Source organism: Salvelinus alpinus, chromosome 10 (genome assembly GCF_045679555.1).
Source record: "Salvelinus alpinus chromosome 10, SLU_Salpinus.1, whole genome shotgun sequence".
Taxonomy (NCBI): domain Eukaryota; kingdom Metazoa; phylum Chordata; class Actinopteri; order Salmoniformes; family Salmonidae; genus Salvelinus; species Salvelinus alpinus.
In genome coordinates, this window is record NC_092095.1 from 53,760,917 (window position 1) to 53,781,877 (window position 20,961).

General features: G+C 43.0%; 1 protein-coding gene across 2 annotated transcripts; it reads left to right on the forward strand.

Moving 5' to 3' along the window:
* The first annotated feature begins 12,346 nt into the window (after positions 1-12,346).
* LOC139532251 (SLIT and NTRK-like protein 5) lies at positions 12,347-20,292 on the forward strand. Of its 2 annotated transcripts, none has more exons than XM_071329631.1 (2): positions 12,347-12,978; positions 14,759-20,292. In XM_071329631.1, exon 2 carries the CDS (start codon positions 14,816-14,818, stop codon positions 17,417-17,419), a length of 2,604 nt encoding a protein of 867 aa, XP_071185732.1. In that variant the 5' UTR covers positions 12,347-12,978; positions 14,759-14,815; the 3' UTR covers positions 17,420-20,292. The 2 variants fall into 2 exon arrangements, with proteins under 2 accessions (XP_071185732.1, XP_071185733.1); XM_071329632.1 differs by lacking the exon at positions 12,347-12,978 and adding an exon at positions 13,658-14,011.
* Positions 20,293-20,961: the final 669 nt, after the last annotated feature.

Below are 20,961 nucleotides of genomic sequence, written 5' to 3' on the forward strand. Positions count from 1 at the left end.
ATAGATTTTTTCTCTCACAAATGCCTTCTCTCACATGTGAACTTTCATGTGCCTTAATAACAAACGTGTATGACATCTGTAAATACAAATACAATTGTTAACTTACCATGATTGGCTGAGATAATGACATGCCGAGAGATGAGTTTGGATTGGTATGCCATATAGCACGCTTCTGTCTATGAGCTGGTCAGTCTGTCTAGGTGCAACTTAAAAAAAAAATGCATCGTGTAGTAAAACTGCATAAGTGTTGGTCTCCACTTTCTGGAAGACCGAGTTTTGAAATCAGTGGAATTCGAGTATGAAGCTAAGGAAATGAAGAAAAGACCTGTCTCCGGATTACATCTTCAAACCATGGCATCCGACAGGAGACGTGTCCATCCATGGATGATGTATACGGGTAAGATAGTCTAGCTAGCTACATTTTCAGATTTTTTACTTTGACAGAAAGTAGTTTCATTTCAAGTTAAAGTGTACTGTTAGCTAGCTAGCTAAAGTTAGCTGGCTGACTCGCTAGCTAACGTTACGTGTATGTCTTATTATTCATAAATCAGAGCCATTTGCTTGGCTAGCTATAGCCTAATGTTAGCTAGCTAACATAGAACCTGGTTGGTTAGCTACCTGCAGATTCATGCAGGGTAGTAATGTCATGAATTGGGATTATGGTTCATTGTTTTCCTAACTAGCTAGCTAACGTTAGCTGGCTGGCTCGCTAGCTAACGTTACATGTATGTTCTTATTATTCGTATCTCAGAGCCATTTGCTTGGCTAGCTATAGCCTAATGTTAGCTACCTGCAGATTCATGTAGGGTAGTAACGTCATGAGTTGGGATTATGGTTCATTATTTACCTAGCTAGTTAGCTACATGTCAACTACAGGTTAAGCTCCAATGTCCATTGTCAGACTGACATAGTCAGTAAAACAATTCCACACAAAATTAAGAATAAGAGGTTAATGTTCAGGAGCTATCTAGCTAAATGATACAAATACTAACTGATATTGGCTATTGAGACTCCACACCAGAATTATCCACTGCAGGGAAAAATATATTTATTTTTAGCTAGAAATAATCTAGCTAGCTAGCCATTGCTTGGCAAGCAACATTTTACATTAACTAGCTAGCTTTGGCAATTAGATTATATGTAGCACATACCTGTACTGTAGCTACATGACATATTAACTATCCAAAGAATTCTTACCTTGGTCAGTCACACTGCATGTTGTGTGGACAAGCGAAATGAGCTAGCTAGCTACAGTAAGTAGCTGTATTAGCTAGCTCAGTGAAAACTCTTTCTTTCAGGCAGTTTGACCCGCTAGCTTCAAAAGTATATTTTAAATCATTGTTATGATTATATAATAAAATAAAATACTATTATCAGTAAGATTGATTTTGGGTGCTGACAGGTGAAAATTCTAAATTGCAACTGCTGCTCTGTCAGCTGGAGGTGGGCTGGGGGCGGGGCTCTGGATCATTTCTCTGTTTATCATATATGCATAGTCACTTTAACTATACATTCATGCACAAACTACCTCAATTGGCCTGACCAACCAGTGCTCCCGCAGATTGGCTAACCGGGCTATCTGCATTGTGTCCCACCACCCGCCAACCCCTCTTTTTACGCTACTGCTACTCTCTGTTCATCATATATGCATAGTCACTTTAAAACCATACCTACGTGTACATACTACCTCAATAAGCCTGACTAACCAGTGTCTGTATATAGCCTTGCTACTGTTATTTTCAAATGTCTTTTTACTGTTGTTTTATTTCTTTACTTACCTACACACACACACACACACATTTTTTCACGCACTATTGGTTCGAGCCTGTAAGTAAGCATTTCACTGTAAGGTCTACACCTGTTGTATTCTGCGCACGTGACAAATAACCTTTGATTTGATTTGATTCAAATTGGGATTGACAGCTCGGGAGCAAGATGTTCTAGGTTAATGTGTCTCCTTTCGAAATTAACATAGCTAATCTTACGTTGTTTCATAATTGGCAAGTAGCCTCAATAGCTGAATAATCTATTTTCAACTTTTGCATGCAAACCCCACTTTGGGAACCTAAAGCCAAGGAACCAGATGTCAATAGACTCAACATTACAATTCAGCATGATACATGTGGTGCCAAAATATACTTAATTTACATAGATTTTAAAATATATTTACATACATATTCTATGATGTGCTGAAGTTATATATTTCATGAATATGTTCTGAACATACATGTAAATACATTTTATGATATATGCGTTTTCCGTATGGGCGCTCAGTCCTGAAACTCTATCCAAATACCCAAGTCTCAGCAAGTCAACTCTATAAGTTTCTATTTCTGAAAATGTCAACATTGTAAACATTGGAGATTTCCATGTCCAGAGTTATGGTGAAAATATGTTGTTTGTATTGTATTGTTTTGGACTGTTAGGTATCTTTTTTTAACCTATGGCTAACTGTGACTGAAGTCTATGAGGGGTGAACATGCTTCCGGTTCGCCTCTTTGTTACTCTGCATGAGAGCTCATAATTCAATTCATTCAGTCATACTGTTGATACTGTGGATGCACTTATCGCTGTCGTCAGCAGCTCTTTTCATTATAGCCCCAGGTAAGTTGGCATCTTACCGATTCAACATTTTTTAAATTACTTTCCCTTAGACCGGCAGAGGAACCTGTGAGGGGAAAAAAAACAAAGGAAAGCCCCCTGCGAAACCTCCCTGCTCTTTGGTGATCAATCTTAGCTGTCTGAAGAGGCAATGCAGTCATTCTTCAATGTGAATCCACTCCAGAGCTATACATCTTCTCAGGCCTGATATATGCTGAGGGTTAGATTTGATGCTTTTGATTAGCGCCCGGGCATCGACAGCTAGTATCGCGCTAGAGTAAATGTGGCAAATTAACTGCCAGAAAAATGAAAACAGAGAGTAAAGAAGTGATCTACACATTCCAGGAGCTAACTTTATTGATGTGATGTACAGTGCCTTCAGAAAGTATTCATACCCTTGACTTATTCCACATTTTGTTGTGTTACAGCCTGACTTCAAAATGGATGAAGTCGATTTTAGAAACGTTTGCTCATTTATTGAAAATGAAATGCATAAATATCTCATTTACATAAGTATTCACACCCCTGAGTCAATACATGTTAGAATCACCTTTGGCAGCGATTACAGCTGTGCGTCTCTCTGGGTAAGTCTCTAAAAGCTTTGCACACCTGGATTATCCAATATTTGCACGTACATTTTTGTTTTATTCTTTAAGCTCTGTCGGGTTGGTTGTTGATCATTGATAAACAGCCATTTTCATGTCTTGCCATAGATTTTCAAGCTGATTTAAGATAATTGTATGTGTGGGGTACAGAGATCAGGTAGGCATTAAAAAATCATGTTCAAGGCTATCATTGCACACATAGTGAGTCCATGCTAATTATTATGTGACTTGTTAAGCACATCTTTACTCCTGAACTTATTTAGGCTTGCCATAACAAAGATGTTGAATACTTATTGACTCAAAACACTTTTCATTTCTAAATAATATGTACAAATTTCTAAATACATAATTCCAATTTGACATTACGGGATATTGTGTTTAGGCAAGTGACACACAATCTCAATGTAATCCATTTCAATTTAGGCTGTAAAACAACAAAATGTGGGAAAAAATCAAGGGTTGTGAATAGTTCTGAAGGCATTGTATTTGCAACTGTTGAAATAAAATGAATGGTGCCATTCCGCGGTTGAGAAACCAAAGTCAAATAAGGCATACACTAATTTGTGGTGCATCTAGATGGTCAATTACTTCTCTTTCCCTAATCAATTTAATTTGTTTTAATTGCTTTGCACTTATTGCAGAATATCGACCAAAATATATTAATGTCATCAATAAATATGATGTCAGGTTCATATATGTTATTGTGGGGAAAATTAAACGCTATTGTGATACTTCACAAAGGCAGCTGCATGTAACATGTACCAGTCAAGAGAAGTTGGTGTTTTGATCAATATGCTTCAATCAATGATCCTGTGAGGGTGTCCTCATAATCATAGTGGTTCCAATTGCAAACATCAACATTTGTGCTGATCATCTTCTGATAGGGTTAAAAACACATGACATTAATCAAAATGCATTTTGCAAAGCTATTAATAGCACCATTCAACATACGGTCACAAATAAAATTAAAATAAATATCAAAGTGTTCCTTTCAAGCGTCCAGGGCTCTATTCCAGAAGGGGTGCATGTGAGCTTTTTTTTCTCTTATAGCCGCCCAAAATGAAGGCAGCATTTTAGAGAACAGAAGGGCCCGAAACTCAGTGTATCTGTCGATATGTCATAGTCGTCACAGGAGGTGAATCATAGCCAAGTGTCCACAGGCTAACGGCAGAGGCCCTGTCATGGGCTGACACGACGTAACCTAGGCTGCTGACAGTTTTTTGGGGAGTGACACAAAATCTAAACATTTTACTGCCGGCACCCTCGTGTGTGTGTGTGTGTGTGTGTGTGTGTGTGTGTGTGTGTGTGTGTGTGTGTGTGTGTGTGTGTGTGTGTGTGTGTGTGTGTGTGTGTGTGTGTGTGTGTGTGTGTGTGTGTGTGTGTGTGTGTGTGTGTGTGTGTGTGTGTGTTATTAGCCAATAGTGAGGTATACTCACCTAAGGGACCTTACATATAATTGTATGTGTGGGGTACAGATATCAGGTAGGCATTCAAAAATCATGTTAAACACTATCATTGCGCACATGTGACTTGTTAAGCAACAATGTACTCCTGAACTTATTTAGGCTTGCCATAACAAAGGGGTTGAATACTTATTTGACTCAAGACATTTCAGCTTTTCATTTGGAATGAATTTGTACACATTTCTAATTCCAATTTGACATTCTTGGTTACTGTGTGTAAGCCAGTGACTCAAAATCTAGATGTAATCCATTTTTTTTAAATTCAGGCTCGAGCACAACAACGTGACAAAAGTCAAGGGTTGTGAATACTTCCTGAAGGCAATGTATTTGCCACTGTTGAAGGAAAATGCATGGTGCCATTCCACTGTTGAGAAAACAGTCACGTAAGTAAGGCATATACTATTAATTGTGGTGCATCTAGATGATCAATTACTCTAAGCAATCCAGTTAACCCATCAATCAAATAATCAGTTAACCAAAACAGTGTTTTTTTCCAGAAATCGGTAACATTTATTGAGCTGGAGTTAATGTGTGTTATTCGAGAGGTGCACTGCAATTGAATCAAATGAATGTGCAGTTGCTGAACCAGTTTAGTCCCACCCCATGTATCCTATTTATGAATTCACCACCACATCTCTTTGTTATCCCTTTAAACATGACATCCACGTGACATTGACATTCGATGATTAACATCAGTATTTACATGAATGACCATAGCAAATGGTCAACATTGCCTTGAGAAATGGAGAACTAGCTGGTAATATAAATCCATTCGATTGAACGTTAGTATTCTCGTCCCAAAAGGATAACTCAGTCCTATATCTTTCTTGACTTTTCTATGAGCATCACAAATCTTGGCTCAGACTGTCTAGGTGCTAGAGCTGTCGATGCAAACAGTAATGTGTGACATAGAAACACAGCACATACTGTATAATGTTCTGAGATAATCCCACATACCGTTAAGCACAAGCCTTGAGCACATCATCTGATCTCATTGCGCATAGGCATTGGGCTCGATACTTTGTAGCATCACATCCCAATGACATCAGATCTTTACTACTTGATTGGGTATGATAGTGTGTGCATAGCACAGGAGGTTGGTGGCCCCTTCATTAGGGGAGGACGGGCTCGTGGTAATGTCTGGAGCAGAATAGGTGGAATGGTATATAACACATGGTTTCTATTTGTTTAATGTCATTCCATTCGCACCGTACCAGCCATTATTATAAGCCGTCCTCCCCTCAGCAGCCTCCACTGGCATAGTCATTATTTAGTAGGTGATCATTAGGATGAGCTTTCCAGGTGAAGCTTATACAGTAGGCACCTAATTCTACAAACTGTAAGCACACTCAGTTCATGTTGACCAAGCAGCTGTATGTGCTCCCATTTCCAATCTGTAGTGCTCTGTGTGTATACTTATTATTATTTTTGGTCTGTTTACAGGCAGGTTGGCATAGATGCATCTGCTGTAGAGTAGATACAAAGGTCTACACACACACACACACACACACACACACACACACACACACACACACACACACACACACACACACACACACACACACACACACACACACACACACACACACACACACACACTGATTTGAATAATACTGCTACTGTTTCTTTTAAAATGATTGCATGTACACATATCTATCCCTCGCTCTCTCTCTCTCACTCTCTATCTCTCTTTCTCTCATTTCTCTCTCCCTCGCCCTCTTACGTGCACATACCATAGACACACACGAGCACACACCACTTGTATCTCCTCCATCAGAGAAAAACGATAATCATATCAAGTAATTTAAAAAAAAAACTGCTATTTTGATGTCATGATTCTTCTCAGGGGAGCCAGCCAAAGTGCCTTCCATTGGGAAGACACCACTGGCACCGCGCCACGCTATCACGACAACGACTTCTTTAACTGGATTTCCAGCTGAGCGCCAGCGATTGTGAGATTTGTCCTTCACAACGGGCAACTTACGGTTAACGTATTGCCAATGCGATTAGCCAGCCAGAAACGTTCAGATAATTTAATGCATCTCCACGGCTAATTTGGAAGCCGCCTATATGACACATCAGCTTAAGGTTGTGTTTGGTCACTAAGGAGGGTATAGGAGTTGACTTATGGATACGTAATACAATGTAGACTAATGGGAAGATCTGTTTGTACATGCAAGCCCCCTCCATAAGCCAGATTTAATTATATGTATACATTGCTTTCTCAATGGCTCTCAATGTCTAATTGGACTTTATCCGTGGCAGAGCTAACATGCATGGGGTTGCAAAGACTTATTCAAAACTTAATTTGCCAATCGCCTGTCTTTGTTGGCCAATGGACAGATCAACCATTTACATTTACATTTACATTTAAGTCATTTAGCAGACGCTCTTATCCAGAGCGACTTACAAATTGGTGCATTCACCTTATGATATCCAGTGGAACAACCACTTTACAATAGTGCATCTAACTCTTTTAAGGGGGGGGGGGGGTTAGAAGGATTACTTTATCCTATCCTAGGTATTCCTTAAAGAGGTGGGGTTTCAGGTGTCTCCGGAAGGTGGTGATTGACTCCGCTGACCTGGCGTCGTGAGGGAGTTTGTTCCACCATTGGGGTGCCAGAGCAGCGAACAGTTTTGACTGGGCTGAGCGGGAACTGTACTTCCTCAGAGGTAGGGAGGCGAGCAGGCCAGAGGTGGATGAACGCAGTGCCCTTGTTTGGGTGTAGGGCCTGATCAGAGCCTGAAGGTACGGGGGTGCCGTTCCCCTCACAGCTCCGTAGGCAAGCACCATGGTCTTGTAGCGGATGCGAGCTTCAACTGGAAGCCAGTGGAGAGAGCGGAGGAGCGGGGTGACGTGAGAGAACTTGGGAAAGTTGAACACCAGACGGGCTGCGGCGTTCTGGATGAGTTGTAGGGGTTTAATGGCACAGGCAGGGAGCCCAGCCAACAGCGAGTTGCAGTAATCCAGACGGGAGATGACAAGTGCCTGGATTAGGACCTGCGCCGCTTCCTGCGTGAGGCAGGGTCGTACTCTGCGAATGTTGTAGAGCATGAACCTACAGGAACGGGTCACCGCCTTGATGTTAGTTGAGAACGACAGGGTGTTGTCCAGGATCACGCCAAGGTTCTTAGCACTCTGGGAGGAGGACACAATGGAGTTGTCAACCGTGATGGCGAGATCATGGAACGGGCAGTCCTTCCCCGGGAGGAAGAGCAGCTCCGTCTTGCCGAGGTTCAGCTTGAGGTGGTGATCCGTCATCCACACTGATATGTCTGCCAGACATGCAGAGATGCGATTCACCACCTGGTTATCAGAGGGGGGAAAGGAGAAGATTAATTGTGTGTCGTCTGCATAGCAATGATAGGAGAGACCATGTGAGGATATGACAGAGCCAAGTGACTTGGTGTATAGCGAGAATAGGAGAGGGCCTAGAACAGAGCCCTGGGGGACACCAGTGGTGAGAGCACGTGGTGCGGAGACAGATTCTCGCCACGCCACCTGGTAGGAGCGACCTGTCAGGTAGGACGCAATCCAAGCGTGGGCCGCGCCGGAGATGCCCAGCTCGGAGAGGGTGGAGAGGAGGATCTGATGGTTCACAGTATCAAAGGCAGCCGATAGGTCTAGAAGGATGAGAGCAGAGGAGAGAGAGTTAGCTTTAGCAGTGCGGAGCGCCTCCGTGACACAGAGAAGAGCAGTCTCAGTTGAATGACTAGTCTTGAAACCTGACTGATTTGGATCAAGAAGGTCATTCTGAGAGAGATAGCAGGAGAGCTGGCCAAGGACGGCACGTTCAAGAGTTTTGGAGAGAAAAGAAAGAAGGGATACTGGTCTGTAGTTGTTGACATCGGAGGGATCGAGTGTAGGTTTTTTCAGAAGGGGTGCAACTCTCGCTCTCTTGAAGACGGAAGGGACGTAGCCAGCGGTCAAGGATGAGTTGATGAGCGAGGTGAGGTAAGGGAGAAGGTCTCCGGAAATGGTCTGGAGAAGAGAGGAGGGGATAGGGTCAAGCGGGCAGGTTGTTGGGCGGCCGGCCGTCACAAGACGCGAGATTTCATCTGGAGAGAGAGGGGAGAAAGAGGTCAAAGCACAGGGTAGGGCAGTGTGAGCAGAACCAGCGGTGTCGTTTGACTTAGCAAACGAGGATCGGATGTCGTCGACCTTCTTTTCAAAATGGTTGACAAAGTCATCAGCAGAGAGGGAGGAGGGGGGAGGAGGGGGAGGAGGATTCAGGAGGGAGGAGAAGGTGGCAAAGAGCTTCCTAGGGTTAGAGGCAGATGCTTGGAATTTAGAGTGGTAGAAATTGGCTTTAGCAGCAGAGACAGAAGAGGAGAATGTAGAGAGGAGGGAGTGAAAGGATGCCAGGTCCGCAGGGAGGCGAGTTTTCCTCCATTTCCGCTCGGCTGCCCGGAGCCCTGTTCTGTGAGCTCGCAATGAGTCGTCGAGCCACGGAGCAGGAGGGGAGGACCGAGCCGGCCTGGAGGATAGGGGACATAGAGAGTCAAAGGATGCAGAAAGGGAGGAGAGGAGGGTTGAGGAGGCAGAATCAGGAGATAGGTTGGAGAAGGTTTGAGCAGAGGGAAGAGATGATAGGATGGAAGAGGAGAGAGTAGCGGGGGAGAGAGAGCGAAGGTTGGGACGGCGCGATAACATCCGAGTAGGGGCAGTGTGGGAAGTGTTGGATGAGAGCGAGAGGGAAAAGGATACAAGGTAGTGGTCGGAGACTTGGAGGGGAGTTGCAATGAGATTAGTGGAAGAACAGCATCTAGTAAAGATGAGGTCAAGCGTATTGCCTGCCTTGTGAGTAGGGGGGGAAGGTGAGAGGGTGAGGTCAAAAGAGGAGAGGAGTGGAAAGAAGGAGGCAGAGAGGAATGAGTCAAAGGTAGACGTGGGGAGGTTAAAGTCACCCAGAACTGTGAGAGGTGAGCCATCCTCAGGAAAGGAACTTATCAGGGCGTCAAGCTCATTGATGAACTCTCCAAGGGAACCTGGAGGGCGATAAATGATAAGGATGTTAAGCTTGAAAGGGCTGGTAACTGTGACAGCATGGAATTCAAAGGAGGCGATAGACAGATGGGTCAGGGGAGAAAGAGAGAATGTCCACTTGGGAGAGATGAGGATCCCAGTGCCACCACCCCGCTGACCAGAAGCTCTCGGGGTGTGCGAGAACACGTGGGCAGACGAGGAGAGAGCAGTAGGAGTAGCAGTGTTATCAGTGGTAATCCATGTTTCCGTCAGTGCCAAGAAGTCGAGGGACTGGAGGGAAGCATAGGCTGAGATGAACTCTGCCTTGTTGGCCGCAGATCGGCAGTTCCAGAGGCTGCCTGAGACCTGGAACTCCACGTGGGTCGTGCGCGCTGGGACCACCAGGTTAGAGTAGCAGCGGCCACGCGGTGTGAAGCGTTTGTATGGTCTGTGCAGAGAGGAGAGAACAGGGATAGACAGACACATAGTTGACAGGCTACAGAAGAGGCTACGCTAATGCAAAGGAGATTGGAATGACAAGTGGACTACACGTCTCGAATGTTCAGAAAGTTAAGCTTACGTTGCAAAAAATCTTATTGACTAAAATGATATAGTTCTGCTGGCTGGTGAAATAGGCTAGCTAGCAGTGGCTGCGTTGTTGACTTTGTTTGAAAGTGTAGCTGGCTAGGTAACCTCTAACTGGCTAGGTAACCTCGACAATTACTCTAGACTACACAATTATCTTGGATACAAAGACGGCTATGTAGCCAGCTAAGATCAAACAAATCAAACTGTTGTACTGTAATGAAATGAAATGTAATACTACCTGTAATACTACCTGTGGAGCAAAGCGGAATGCAACTACTCGCTCCAAACCAAACCGGAAGTGCGTATCGTAGAGGGAGAGGCAATAGAAGTGTTGTTTCTTGTATTATTGTCTTTTGTGTCTTTAGAGGACTGCTTCACCTTAATGGCCCCTTTCCCTTTTCTTCTGTCCTTATTTTGTCCCACTTTGTCCCTTCTTTGTCCCTTCTTCTCTTCTGCCAACTAGACACTCCTTGTTAGCTAGCTAGCTTCTTTCAGGAATGTCCCTAGCAACTGCCTAGCAACAGGTAAACAACTTAGCTAGCTAAGAAAACGGTATAATTTTATGAAAAATTGTTACTTTTTCAAAAGCCTTTCTTCTTTGTTTGCTGCTTGTTTGGTCTCCTATTCAGTTTGCAGTTTTCTTTTGATTTTTTTTCGATGTACTTTACTCTAAAAAAACATTTAAATTTCAATATTTGTAGGAGCTCATCTTTTCAGCTGCTGCTGCTTAATTTGGAACTCCGGAAAAACCACAAACTTAACTGTTGAATAGGCACCAGGCAAAACGTTTATGAATTCGAACAGTTCAGATTCGAATAGCTTATTTCCACGAAGGACTTACCCTAGTGTTTTACCAAAAGGACTCAGACTTTTGTGTTGCCACCTCCACTGCCTGGCCCCAGTGTCTCACTGTACCATGGCCTCCATGGACCTGCTCTAACTTGCGGCCAAGTCCAGGCCATTGGTACTTTTCAGCTTTCATTTATATAGCAATGGCTAATTGTGAACATGGGTTAACACCATCTAGGGTTAACACCTTCTCACAAAGCAACTGTCTTGTTGATGCAGATGTTGTTGATACTGCTCTACACAAGTCCTCAGTGTCAAGTCCTCAGTGTCAAGTACTCAGTGTCAGCCCTAACTAACTGGAAACACAGTTTCCCTCCCCCCAAAAAAACAATAGAGCTAACATGAATATGATCACTTGCAAACCACTGGTGCTGTAATGGAAAAACCCAGTTTACCAGACCCAGATTTAGCCTAGTCTTGGACTAAAATGTACTTTTCAGGGATAATCTCCATTAAACATGCTTCTTAGTCCAGGATTAGGCGTAATCTTTTTTTCAGGAAATCAGCCCCAAATGTGTTGGTTGTTATAATTGTTGAATTAATTTAGAAAATACATGCAATTTAGAATTTTGTGCACAGATTTCCTGTATGTTCAGTAAATTTCCATGTCTTTAAACACTTATCCAAACCGTATGGTTTAGGCATGCCGGAGATTTAAGTTAGGTGCAGGCAGTTAGCCCTACCAAAGTGTTTTAGCTACCCTCAACTACAACTAGGTTATACTGTATGTCTCATAGGCTGTGTTCTATGTCACTCTCACACACACACACACCCTCGGGCCACCCTCGGACTCCACCCACACACTGAGTTTACATACATGCCACATGAACAGCACCTGTTGCCATGTTGTCAGTGCATTTTTGCACTGGCAGCCCATTTCTGATCTTTTGCCCAATCATGGGCAACAGATCTGATCTGATTGGTCAAATTATTGGCAATAAATATCAGATCAAAATTGGTCTGTCTGTGTAAATGCAGCCGTATTGTCTGGCAATGTGTACAGTACACCCTCAAAAAAGTATGTTTCATCGCATTGTACTGCCCTCTATAGGGTCTCCCTCACTCCCACGACCCCCCCCCCCCCCCCCCCCCCCATGAAGTACTACACAACAAATAGCATCTAAATATTGACAACATGCATGTTTTGCTCGTTATATACGTTAGAGGTGGGGATATTCATACATATTTCAGGATTCTTTCAGCCTCCCAACGAATGGAAATTAATATTGACTTTACATATTGTGTACGCTGCGCCAACCTTGATACACGTTCCACCAGTTGAAACATTGTCAGTACAAAAAAACGCATAATTGATTGCGCAGAGACATAAGGAGGACATCATATTATTTCGTCAGACAATGTTGAATTAAAGTCAACTATCTAAGATGCGCATACATATTCAGTCAAGTTGTGCGGTCAACGCTGAGGGAAAAAAACAAGGATCTTGGGTAGATCTATTCACAACGCAATACAAGCCGTACCACTCACAAGATACAAAGGGATTCGTGCCTTTCCACGGATTCACCGGCGCTTGTGCTACAGAGGGAGATCTCGGTTGAAATGGATGTATCTGATGTTTTGCAGTTCGGTTTATTACACTTTTCCCCCATATGAAATTATTACTTTTCTTTGATTCCAATCCACAATGAGAGACCAAGATTCCATGTGAGAAATACAAGAACCCGTTTGTTTTTGGGTCGCGCTGATCGTCACGTTGCAGGCGTGAATGAGACAGTTTGTGCAATTCATTGCCTGGTATATGGAGCTAAAGACCGCCGTGGCTCTACTTTGAGGATTTTACAACGGGGAAAAGGAAGGAAAATCACAGATTCTACATTACCATTGGACAGGATGGTAAACAGCGGAAGGTAGTTGGAATGCTTTCGCACTGACAAGGTTCGACATGGTAAGGACAGCGGATTTTCTGTCTGAGATGCAGGGCTCTATTGCTCATTTCAGGGGAAGCTATTGCTTGAGTTGGGGAGCTGTCCATGGTCCTGAAAATTATTTTCCCCCATACAGCTCTTTATCCACATACAGCTGTATTCAATTTGGTTGAATCTAAATGAAAAACGATGAATAGGGTGGATTTAATTCAAGTGGCAATAATATACATCCGCGTTTACTGGTAGGTGTAATAAATTGACATAAATTGCATAACTTTTTTGGGGGACTACTCGGTGTCCTTCAAGGTGATGAATGAATGCGCAATTCATGAAATCATTGCAATGTCTCATATTGGTTCAGTGTAGGCCTATTTTGATTAAATTAATTAGTGGTAAATGGCCTACATAGGCTACTGACTAACTAAATATGCAATGCAATACACTCGTCATCGGTATGAATCAAATGTCCTTTCGTAAAAAAAAAGAAGCATAGCCTATTAGCCTACCATAAACTCTATGATCATATTAGGATGACTACACCCACAAAATCGGACCTCTAGGCCGATAGCTTTTTCTATTTTGTGGATTTTGTCACAGATAGAACTTGTGTGTGTGTTTGTGTGTGTGTGTGAGTGGTGCGCGCGCGTTTGTGAGTGGGGGGGAGCGAGTGAAAGGGAGAGAGCGATTATTTGAACAAGATTTAAGAGATTCTTCAACTTCAACATATACCGGATGCGATATAAAACGTTTATTATAGTATGATTTATTCCACATCAAGATCTAAATTGTGCATGGCATTCAGCAATGCTTGCAAATCCGTTTTTGCTTTTAATCAACTTAGGTCTCTTTTTTTCGCCCGAGGGATGAAGGGCTGTGACTGTCCCTATGTAACAATCACTATTTCTAACGCATGCATGATTGAGGATGAACACCTACCATAATGACCAGGACTAGCCTATTTATAATTTATTAACACATATCTCATGATATCTGATGATAATGATTGATACCCGGCGGTTTCTATACTATTCGCAAGTCGTCGGATATGCGGGGGTGAGTAGGAGATTGGTTTTTCCATAGGGTTGCTCGTATACCATGTTTAAAATATATCATTCATTCTAAACTAAACAATTGAATTTTGTTCCATTCCATTCATGAAATGTATGTTTTAATCCTGGGCCGAATCGATTAAATGTAAACATTGTCTCAAGATTAACTCTTTGCTGGAATCTTCGGGGAATATAATTTGAAATGGCAATGGATTCTGCATAAATGTCGCAGATGGCTAGTCCGTTTAGTTTGCAAGCCATTTGAATGCATCGTTAGCTTTCAAAATCGCGCAACGCCAACCTAAAGGCAGCTATAATCAACCTGCTTGTTCTATTTTCAAAGAAACACATGCATAGGCTGTACTCTTTTCCATGACATTCACCAATATGCACTGCATGTCATCAATATTTCGCATGGAGAGTTATTTCTTTTTCGGATGTCTATACCATGTTGAGATATGATGCTGTAGCTAAATACATAATAATGGAACTGTCCTGAATGTGGCATTTTAGCAGCAACAAATGTTTTTGACATAACTATATTGTGTTTGCAACTCTGTCCAGATTTATGCTCTTTCTTTTGCACGTAAACCTCCAAATATGTATATGCATTTAGTTATCTAAAATACTTTACAAAGTGTATTATGTCTCTATCCACAAGTGTATAGCTCTTTGTAACCACTGCATGCAGGGATGTTCCGCTTAACACAAGATGTTCATTAAACAGACAATGCCTGCCTTTCTCTTCTAGATGACACCCCATACTGGCACCATACTTCAGTGAGCTGGGGCACCTTCTCCCTTGAAAATGCATATCTGGATACTGAAAATAATCCTTCTGATCGCAGCATCTCTGAGTCTGGTCGAGATGTACGACAATTATGGGGAGATCTGTAGGAATCTATGTACATGTGAGGAGAAGGAAGGGATACTGACGGTAAGCTGCGAGAACAGAGGGATTGTCAGACTGACAGAAATAAGCCCGGTGCATTTTTCAATGTACCACCTTCTGCTGACAGGGAACCTCTTAAAGAAACTGTCCCTCAACGACTTTATCAACTACACTGGGGCGACCATATTGCATTTAGGCAACAATGCTATCGACGAAGTGGAAACGGGTGCTTTCAATGGACTCCAAGGATTAAAGAGATTGCACTTGAACAACAACAAGATAGACGTCCTAAGGGATGATACGTTTGTCGGCCTGGAGAGTTTGGAATACCTTCAGATTGATTACAATTACATCACCAATATAGAGCCCAATGCCCTGAGTAAATTGCATCAGCTCACAGTTCTCATTTTGAATGACAATTTGCTCTCTGCTCTGCCTACCAACATTTTCCGGAATGTTCCCTTAACACATCTGGACCTCAGGGGCAACCGGTTGAAAATGTTTCCTTACATTGGGCTCCTGGAGCACATGGACAAAGTGGTGGAATTACAACTCGAGGAGAACCCGTGGAATTGCTCATGTGAGCTCATCGCCCTGAAAGCTTGGCTGGAGAGCATATCATACACAGCTTTAGTGGGGGAGGTGGTCTGTGAGACGCCGTTCAGGCTGCATGGCAGAGACCTGGACGAGGTCTCCAAACAGGAGCTGTGCCCCCGCCGAGCAATCTCTGAATATGAAATGCGCCCCCCTCCCCCACTCAGCACCAATGGCTATTTCCAAATCACTCCAGCTTCGGTGACTGCCTCAGCCACCTCATCGAATGCTTTCAAGGCGTCGTCAAGGCCTACCAAGGGCACCCGTCAATCAAACCGAACCAGGTCAAAGCCCACCTCCCGGATTCCGGCTAACCCTTACAACTATGGCCCCATCATTGCTTATCAGACCAAATCTCCTGTGCCTTTGGACTGTCCCACCACCTGTACATGTAATCTGCAGATTGCTGATCTTGGACTAAACGTCAACTGCCAGGAGAGAAAGATTGAGAACATATCTGACCTGAAGCCCAAGCCATACAATCCCAAAAAAATGTACCTCACGGGGAATTACATTCCTGTGGTACGCAGATCTGATTTCTTGGAGGCTACCGGATTGGATTTGCTTCACCTAGGAAACAATAGGATATCCCTCATCCAAGACAGAGCATTTGGGGATTTAACCAACCTGCGTAGGCTGTATTTAAATGGTAATCTAATCGACAGGCTTACAGCAGAGATGTTTTTTGGCCTGCAGAGTTTGCAGTATCTCTACTTAGAATACAACAAAATCCGAGAGATTGTAGGGGGCACTTTCCGGTTTGTGCCAAACCTTCAGCTGCTTTTCCTCAACAATAACCTTCTGAAAACCTTACCAGGGGGAATCTTTACTGGGCTGTCCCTCTCTAGACTTAATCTCCGCAGTAACCATTTCCAAAACCTGCCTGTGAGCGGTGTGTTAGATCAGTTAAAATTGCTGTTGCAGATAGATCTGATTGAGAACCCGTGGGATTGCTCGTGTGACGTCGTCGGCATGAAGATATGGCTCGAGCAGCTCAGTGCAGGCACCGTTGTTAATGAGGTTAAATGCGAGACCCCCAAACGGCACAGCGGGATTGATATGCGTTCCGTTCAGTCTGAACAGCTGTGTCCAGACTACTCTGACGTGGTCGTCTCAACAGCGCCCCCCACTGACGAGCCTCTGCCTGACAGAGCCACCACCACAGAGACCTACCAGAGATCTAACCCCACTAGCAGCGTCGTCCCTCTCTCTGTCCTCATCCTCAGCCTGCTGCTCGTGTTCATCATGTCCGTCTTTGTGGCGGCTGGGCTGTTTGTTGTCGTGGTGAAAAAGCGTAAAAAGTCCCAGAGCGACCGCACCAGCACCAACAACTCTGACGTGAGCTCGTTTAACTTGCAGTACAGCCTTTACAGTAATAACCGAACCGTCCCCAAAGTCAAAGCCCCCGCCGGACACGTGTATGAGTACATCCCTCACCCTATGGGCCACATGTGCAAAAATCCCATTTACAGGTCCAGGGAAGGCAACACAGTCGAGGATTACCGCGACCTCCATGAATTGAAGGTGACTTATAGAAGTGATGTGGATGAGGAGAGGAACAGCAACATGAGGAGTCCCACTTATAGCGTGAGCACTATTGAGCCTCGCGAGGACCCCTCCCCTGCACAGAATGCTGAGCACTTCTTCAGGGGCATCATAGAGGCGGACAACCAATCCCCCTCCGGTAACAGTCTAGAATACAAGTACACTGGCCCTGTCTCGTACACGTACAACCCAAACTTTGATGTTAGACGCCAGTTCTTACACCCAGAGAGGATACGAGAAACAGTGCTTTACGGCACAGCGCCGAGTACTGTTTACGTGGAGCCCAACAGAAATGAATATTTGGAACTAAAAGCGAAACTTCAAGTCGAGCCGGACTACCTCGAAGTTCTTGAGAAACAGACCACTTTCAGTCAGTTTTGAGCAACAGATTTGTCCCTATATGAAGGATTTCCCCCCTTAAAAGTACTGGCTCAATATTGAGGGTGCCTTGGCACGACACATCAACAAAATAAGCATTAAATGGGGTGTGCCAAACTCTATTATTCTTATTTCTTAATTACATGACATTGCAGGAACTGAAAGTCTCTCTCTGAACCTAACTGGATGAACACACAAGTTGTCCTACTTAACTGGTGATTTAGAATCTATTTTTATATGGTGAAGATTGAGTACACATACATGTAAGTGTACAGGTAACCTTACCCAACTACATTTTCAGGAATATAACCATACATATATTGTGAATCACAAAAAAATGTTTATGAATCACCTTCTGACGAAAAAAACACTGTACGGCAGTGCCTCCATCAAACTGCGCAGGACAATTCTCTGCTTTAGTCTGTAAGTAAGTATTTATGGGAATACTCTGCCATGTGTTTTCCAAACTTTTGATTCTTCATCAATATTACCTGTGTCATAATTCCAGGATCCTCTGTAAACGTTTATGTTTGTAGTTCCATATCATTTACTGTAGCTCGCATTGTAAAAGTGGCTTTTTTTTTTTTTTAAAGGTGGCACACCCCCAATGTTAAAGAAAGACTGCGTCATTTAATGAAGAAAAAAGGTGTCCTTGTATGCTTTCTGCACTTTTTGGAATTGAAAGGCAAGTGGGCCTTTAAACAGCTATCATTAGGATGATTACTATTAAAAATGAATATGTGCGTTCATTCTTAATATGTATTCTTGATATGTTATCAAATTCATGAATAATAATTGAAGTAATAATTATGTTGTGTAATACTGATCTTTTAATGTAACACCTATTTTTATACAAGCATTCGCAATTCTCTTTCCCTTATCAATTTCATTTGTCTTAATTGCTTTGCACTTATTGCACTATATTGACCAAAATATGTTAATGTCATCAATAAATATGATGTCAGGTTCATATACGTTCTTGTGGGGAAAATGAAAGGCTATCGTTAGATACTTCACAGAGGCAGTTGCATGTAACATGTACCATTCAAGAGAAGTTGGTCTTTCAATGAGGTTTTGATCAATATGCTTAAATCAATGATCCTGTGAGGCTGTCCTCATAATCATAGTGGTTCCAATTGCAAACATCAACATTTGTGCTGATCATCTTCTAATAGGGTTTAAAACACTTTACATCATAGTCACCAAAAAAGATATAATGAATGTGTTCCTTTCAACCTCCAGGGCCCTATTCCAGAAGGGGTGCATGTGAGCCGTTTTATAGCGGCCCAAAATGAAAGCAGCATTTTAGAGAACAGAAGGGCCCGAAACTCAGTGTATCTGTCGATATGTCATAGTCGTCACAGGAGGTGAATCATAGCCAAGTGTCCACAGGCTAACGGTAGAGGCCCTGTCATGGGCTGAAACGACGTAACCTAGGTTGTTGACAGTTTTGGGGTAAATTATGTGCCAGTGTAACTCATTTGGGAAGTGACACAAAATCTAAACATTTTACTTCCGGCACCCTCAGCAAAAGCTGCATGTTGCTGTGAGTGTGTGTTATTAGCCAATACTGAGAATCTGACCTAGTTGCTTTACTCCTGAGCTGCAGTTGCTTGGGAAAAAATTTATTTCAGGTGTGAATCAAATTATGGCGTTAGTATAGGGACGTATGTTCGGTGTTTGTGTGTATGTATGCAATTGTGTGTCTTTACACTGACATGTGCCTCTTTGTGATTTCATAATATACCCATCTCATTTGTTAAGTGAACCTGGTAGTGGGGGAGGGGTTTTATGCTCCTATTTTCAAACCAGAAGCCAGCCCCAATGTTGCCATGACCCTGAGCAGGGTAGCCGACTCCTGGCTAATGGATGAATGAATTAGCCATGTCCCACTGCAGGAGGTTGACGTGAGAGCCTCTAACCTGACAAATAATGCCTTTAATAAGCCAATGGGGTCCTCTGTGGGGCTCCATGTGGAATGGCACAATGGTTTAATTCGCCTCCCTGGATTCTTTCACTTAGCTCATTTGGAGGGGCCAAAGGAGGGAACATCTCTGCCGTAAACCTGTTGTGCTGCAGTGCAGGGCCGAGAGGACATGTGAGGAGGACGCTCTGCCACAGCGTCATGATGATGTGAGCAATTGAGTTCAAGGAGATTTGGGTAATTGAGAAGGCAGAGATGAGATCTGACAGGCACCAATGAGTCTGATGATTGCTTTAATCATGATAGTTAATGGAATTCCTCCAGGCATGTAAAAGCGCTCAAATGTTCATCAACACATTAAGATTCCTTGTCCCTCACCTCTGTAATTACAGAGCTAGGTTTTTTTTCACCGATTGTAATGAATGTTTTTTTATTGTATTATTTCAATCAATATGTCTGATACTATATCTCATTTTGCAAACAGGCTCACAATGCGAGAACGTGTGTTTTTAACCTGATTTGTAACCTTTCAATGGTTTTCATGGGTATCCAGAATGAAACTATAACGTATTATTCAAAGCAAGGGTAACTCCTAATTTCCATTTGACATTTTGACCTTCAACATAATGCAGTTTAGAGAACATTTAGTGTGATTAACAAAGCAGCCTATTTCTCAAGTACCTGTTGTAAAGATTCCTAAGGGATGTTGTCTGATGCTAATTCACCCGTCTCCCCAATCTATAGTTTTCCCAGACTACATGTAAGTAGTATAATATGGTAATGAAATATGTTATAACAGTATACTGGAAAAGGACAGTAATAAAAGCATGTAAGTATACTCCACATTCCTGTGGTACTGAGAGGTTGAGCTGAGCTACTGCGCATACAACTTCCTGTTAAATATGACCTGGTGATTGTTCCTCTCTGCAGGGATAAAACCAAATAAATCACATGTGTCGTATCAAAGAAAATCTATTCTGTTAGATGGTGAAAAGTGTTTGCTGAAAGCCAGCAAGGGCCCTGGATTACTAAGAAACTGCAACAACAGTTTTCAAAATGGATGCTATTTTTGTCTGTCATCGCATAACCTTGTGTTTGTGTATGTGTGTGTGTGTGTGTGTGTGTGTGTGTGTGTGTGTGTGTGTGTGTGTGTGTGTGTGTTCGAGAGAGTGTGAGAGTTGTGTATGTGCATAGAATCTCAGTGACAGTGTTTGTATGTTCGGGAGGGAGGGGGAGAGAGTCGTGTATGTGCGTAGAATGTCAGTGACTGTGTATGTGTGTGTGTGTGTGTCAGTGCCTCTTTCCTGTCTCCCTGTTTCCTAGCATGCTCCCACTGGGTCGCCCGGTTGTGCTTATTAGGCTCGCGTTTTGTTTGTTTGGTTATAGTGCTGTAGCCGTTGATCAGAAGCTGCAGCGACCCTGTCGTTTGATAAATGGCAGCCATAGCATTACTGACTCCCCAGCCTCGTGATGTCTGGCCAAAAAAAACAACAGGTTGATGTATTGCTTCCTTGAGTGTGTCAAGTCATTTAGCTGTAGCCCCTGCCCTAGCTCTGTGCGTCATTGTCTCCGAGTGGGAGGAAAGGAATGCATAAATGGCACATCCAATGATGCAGCATAC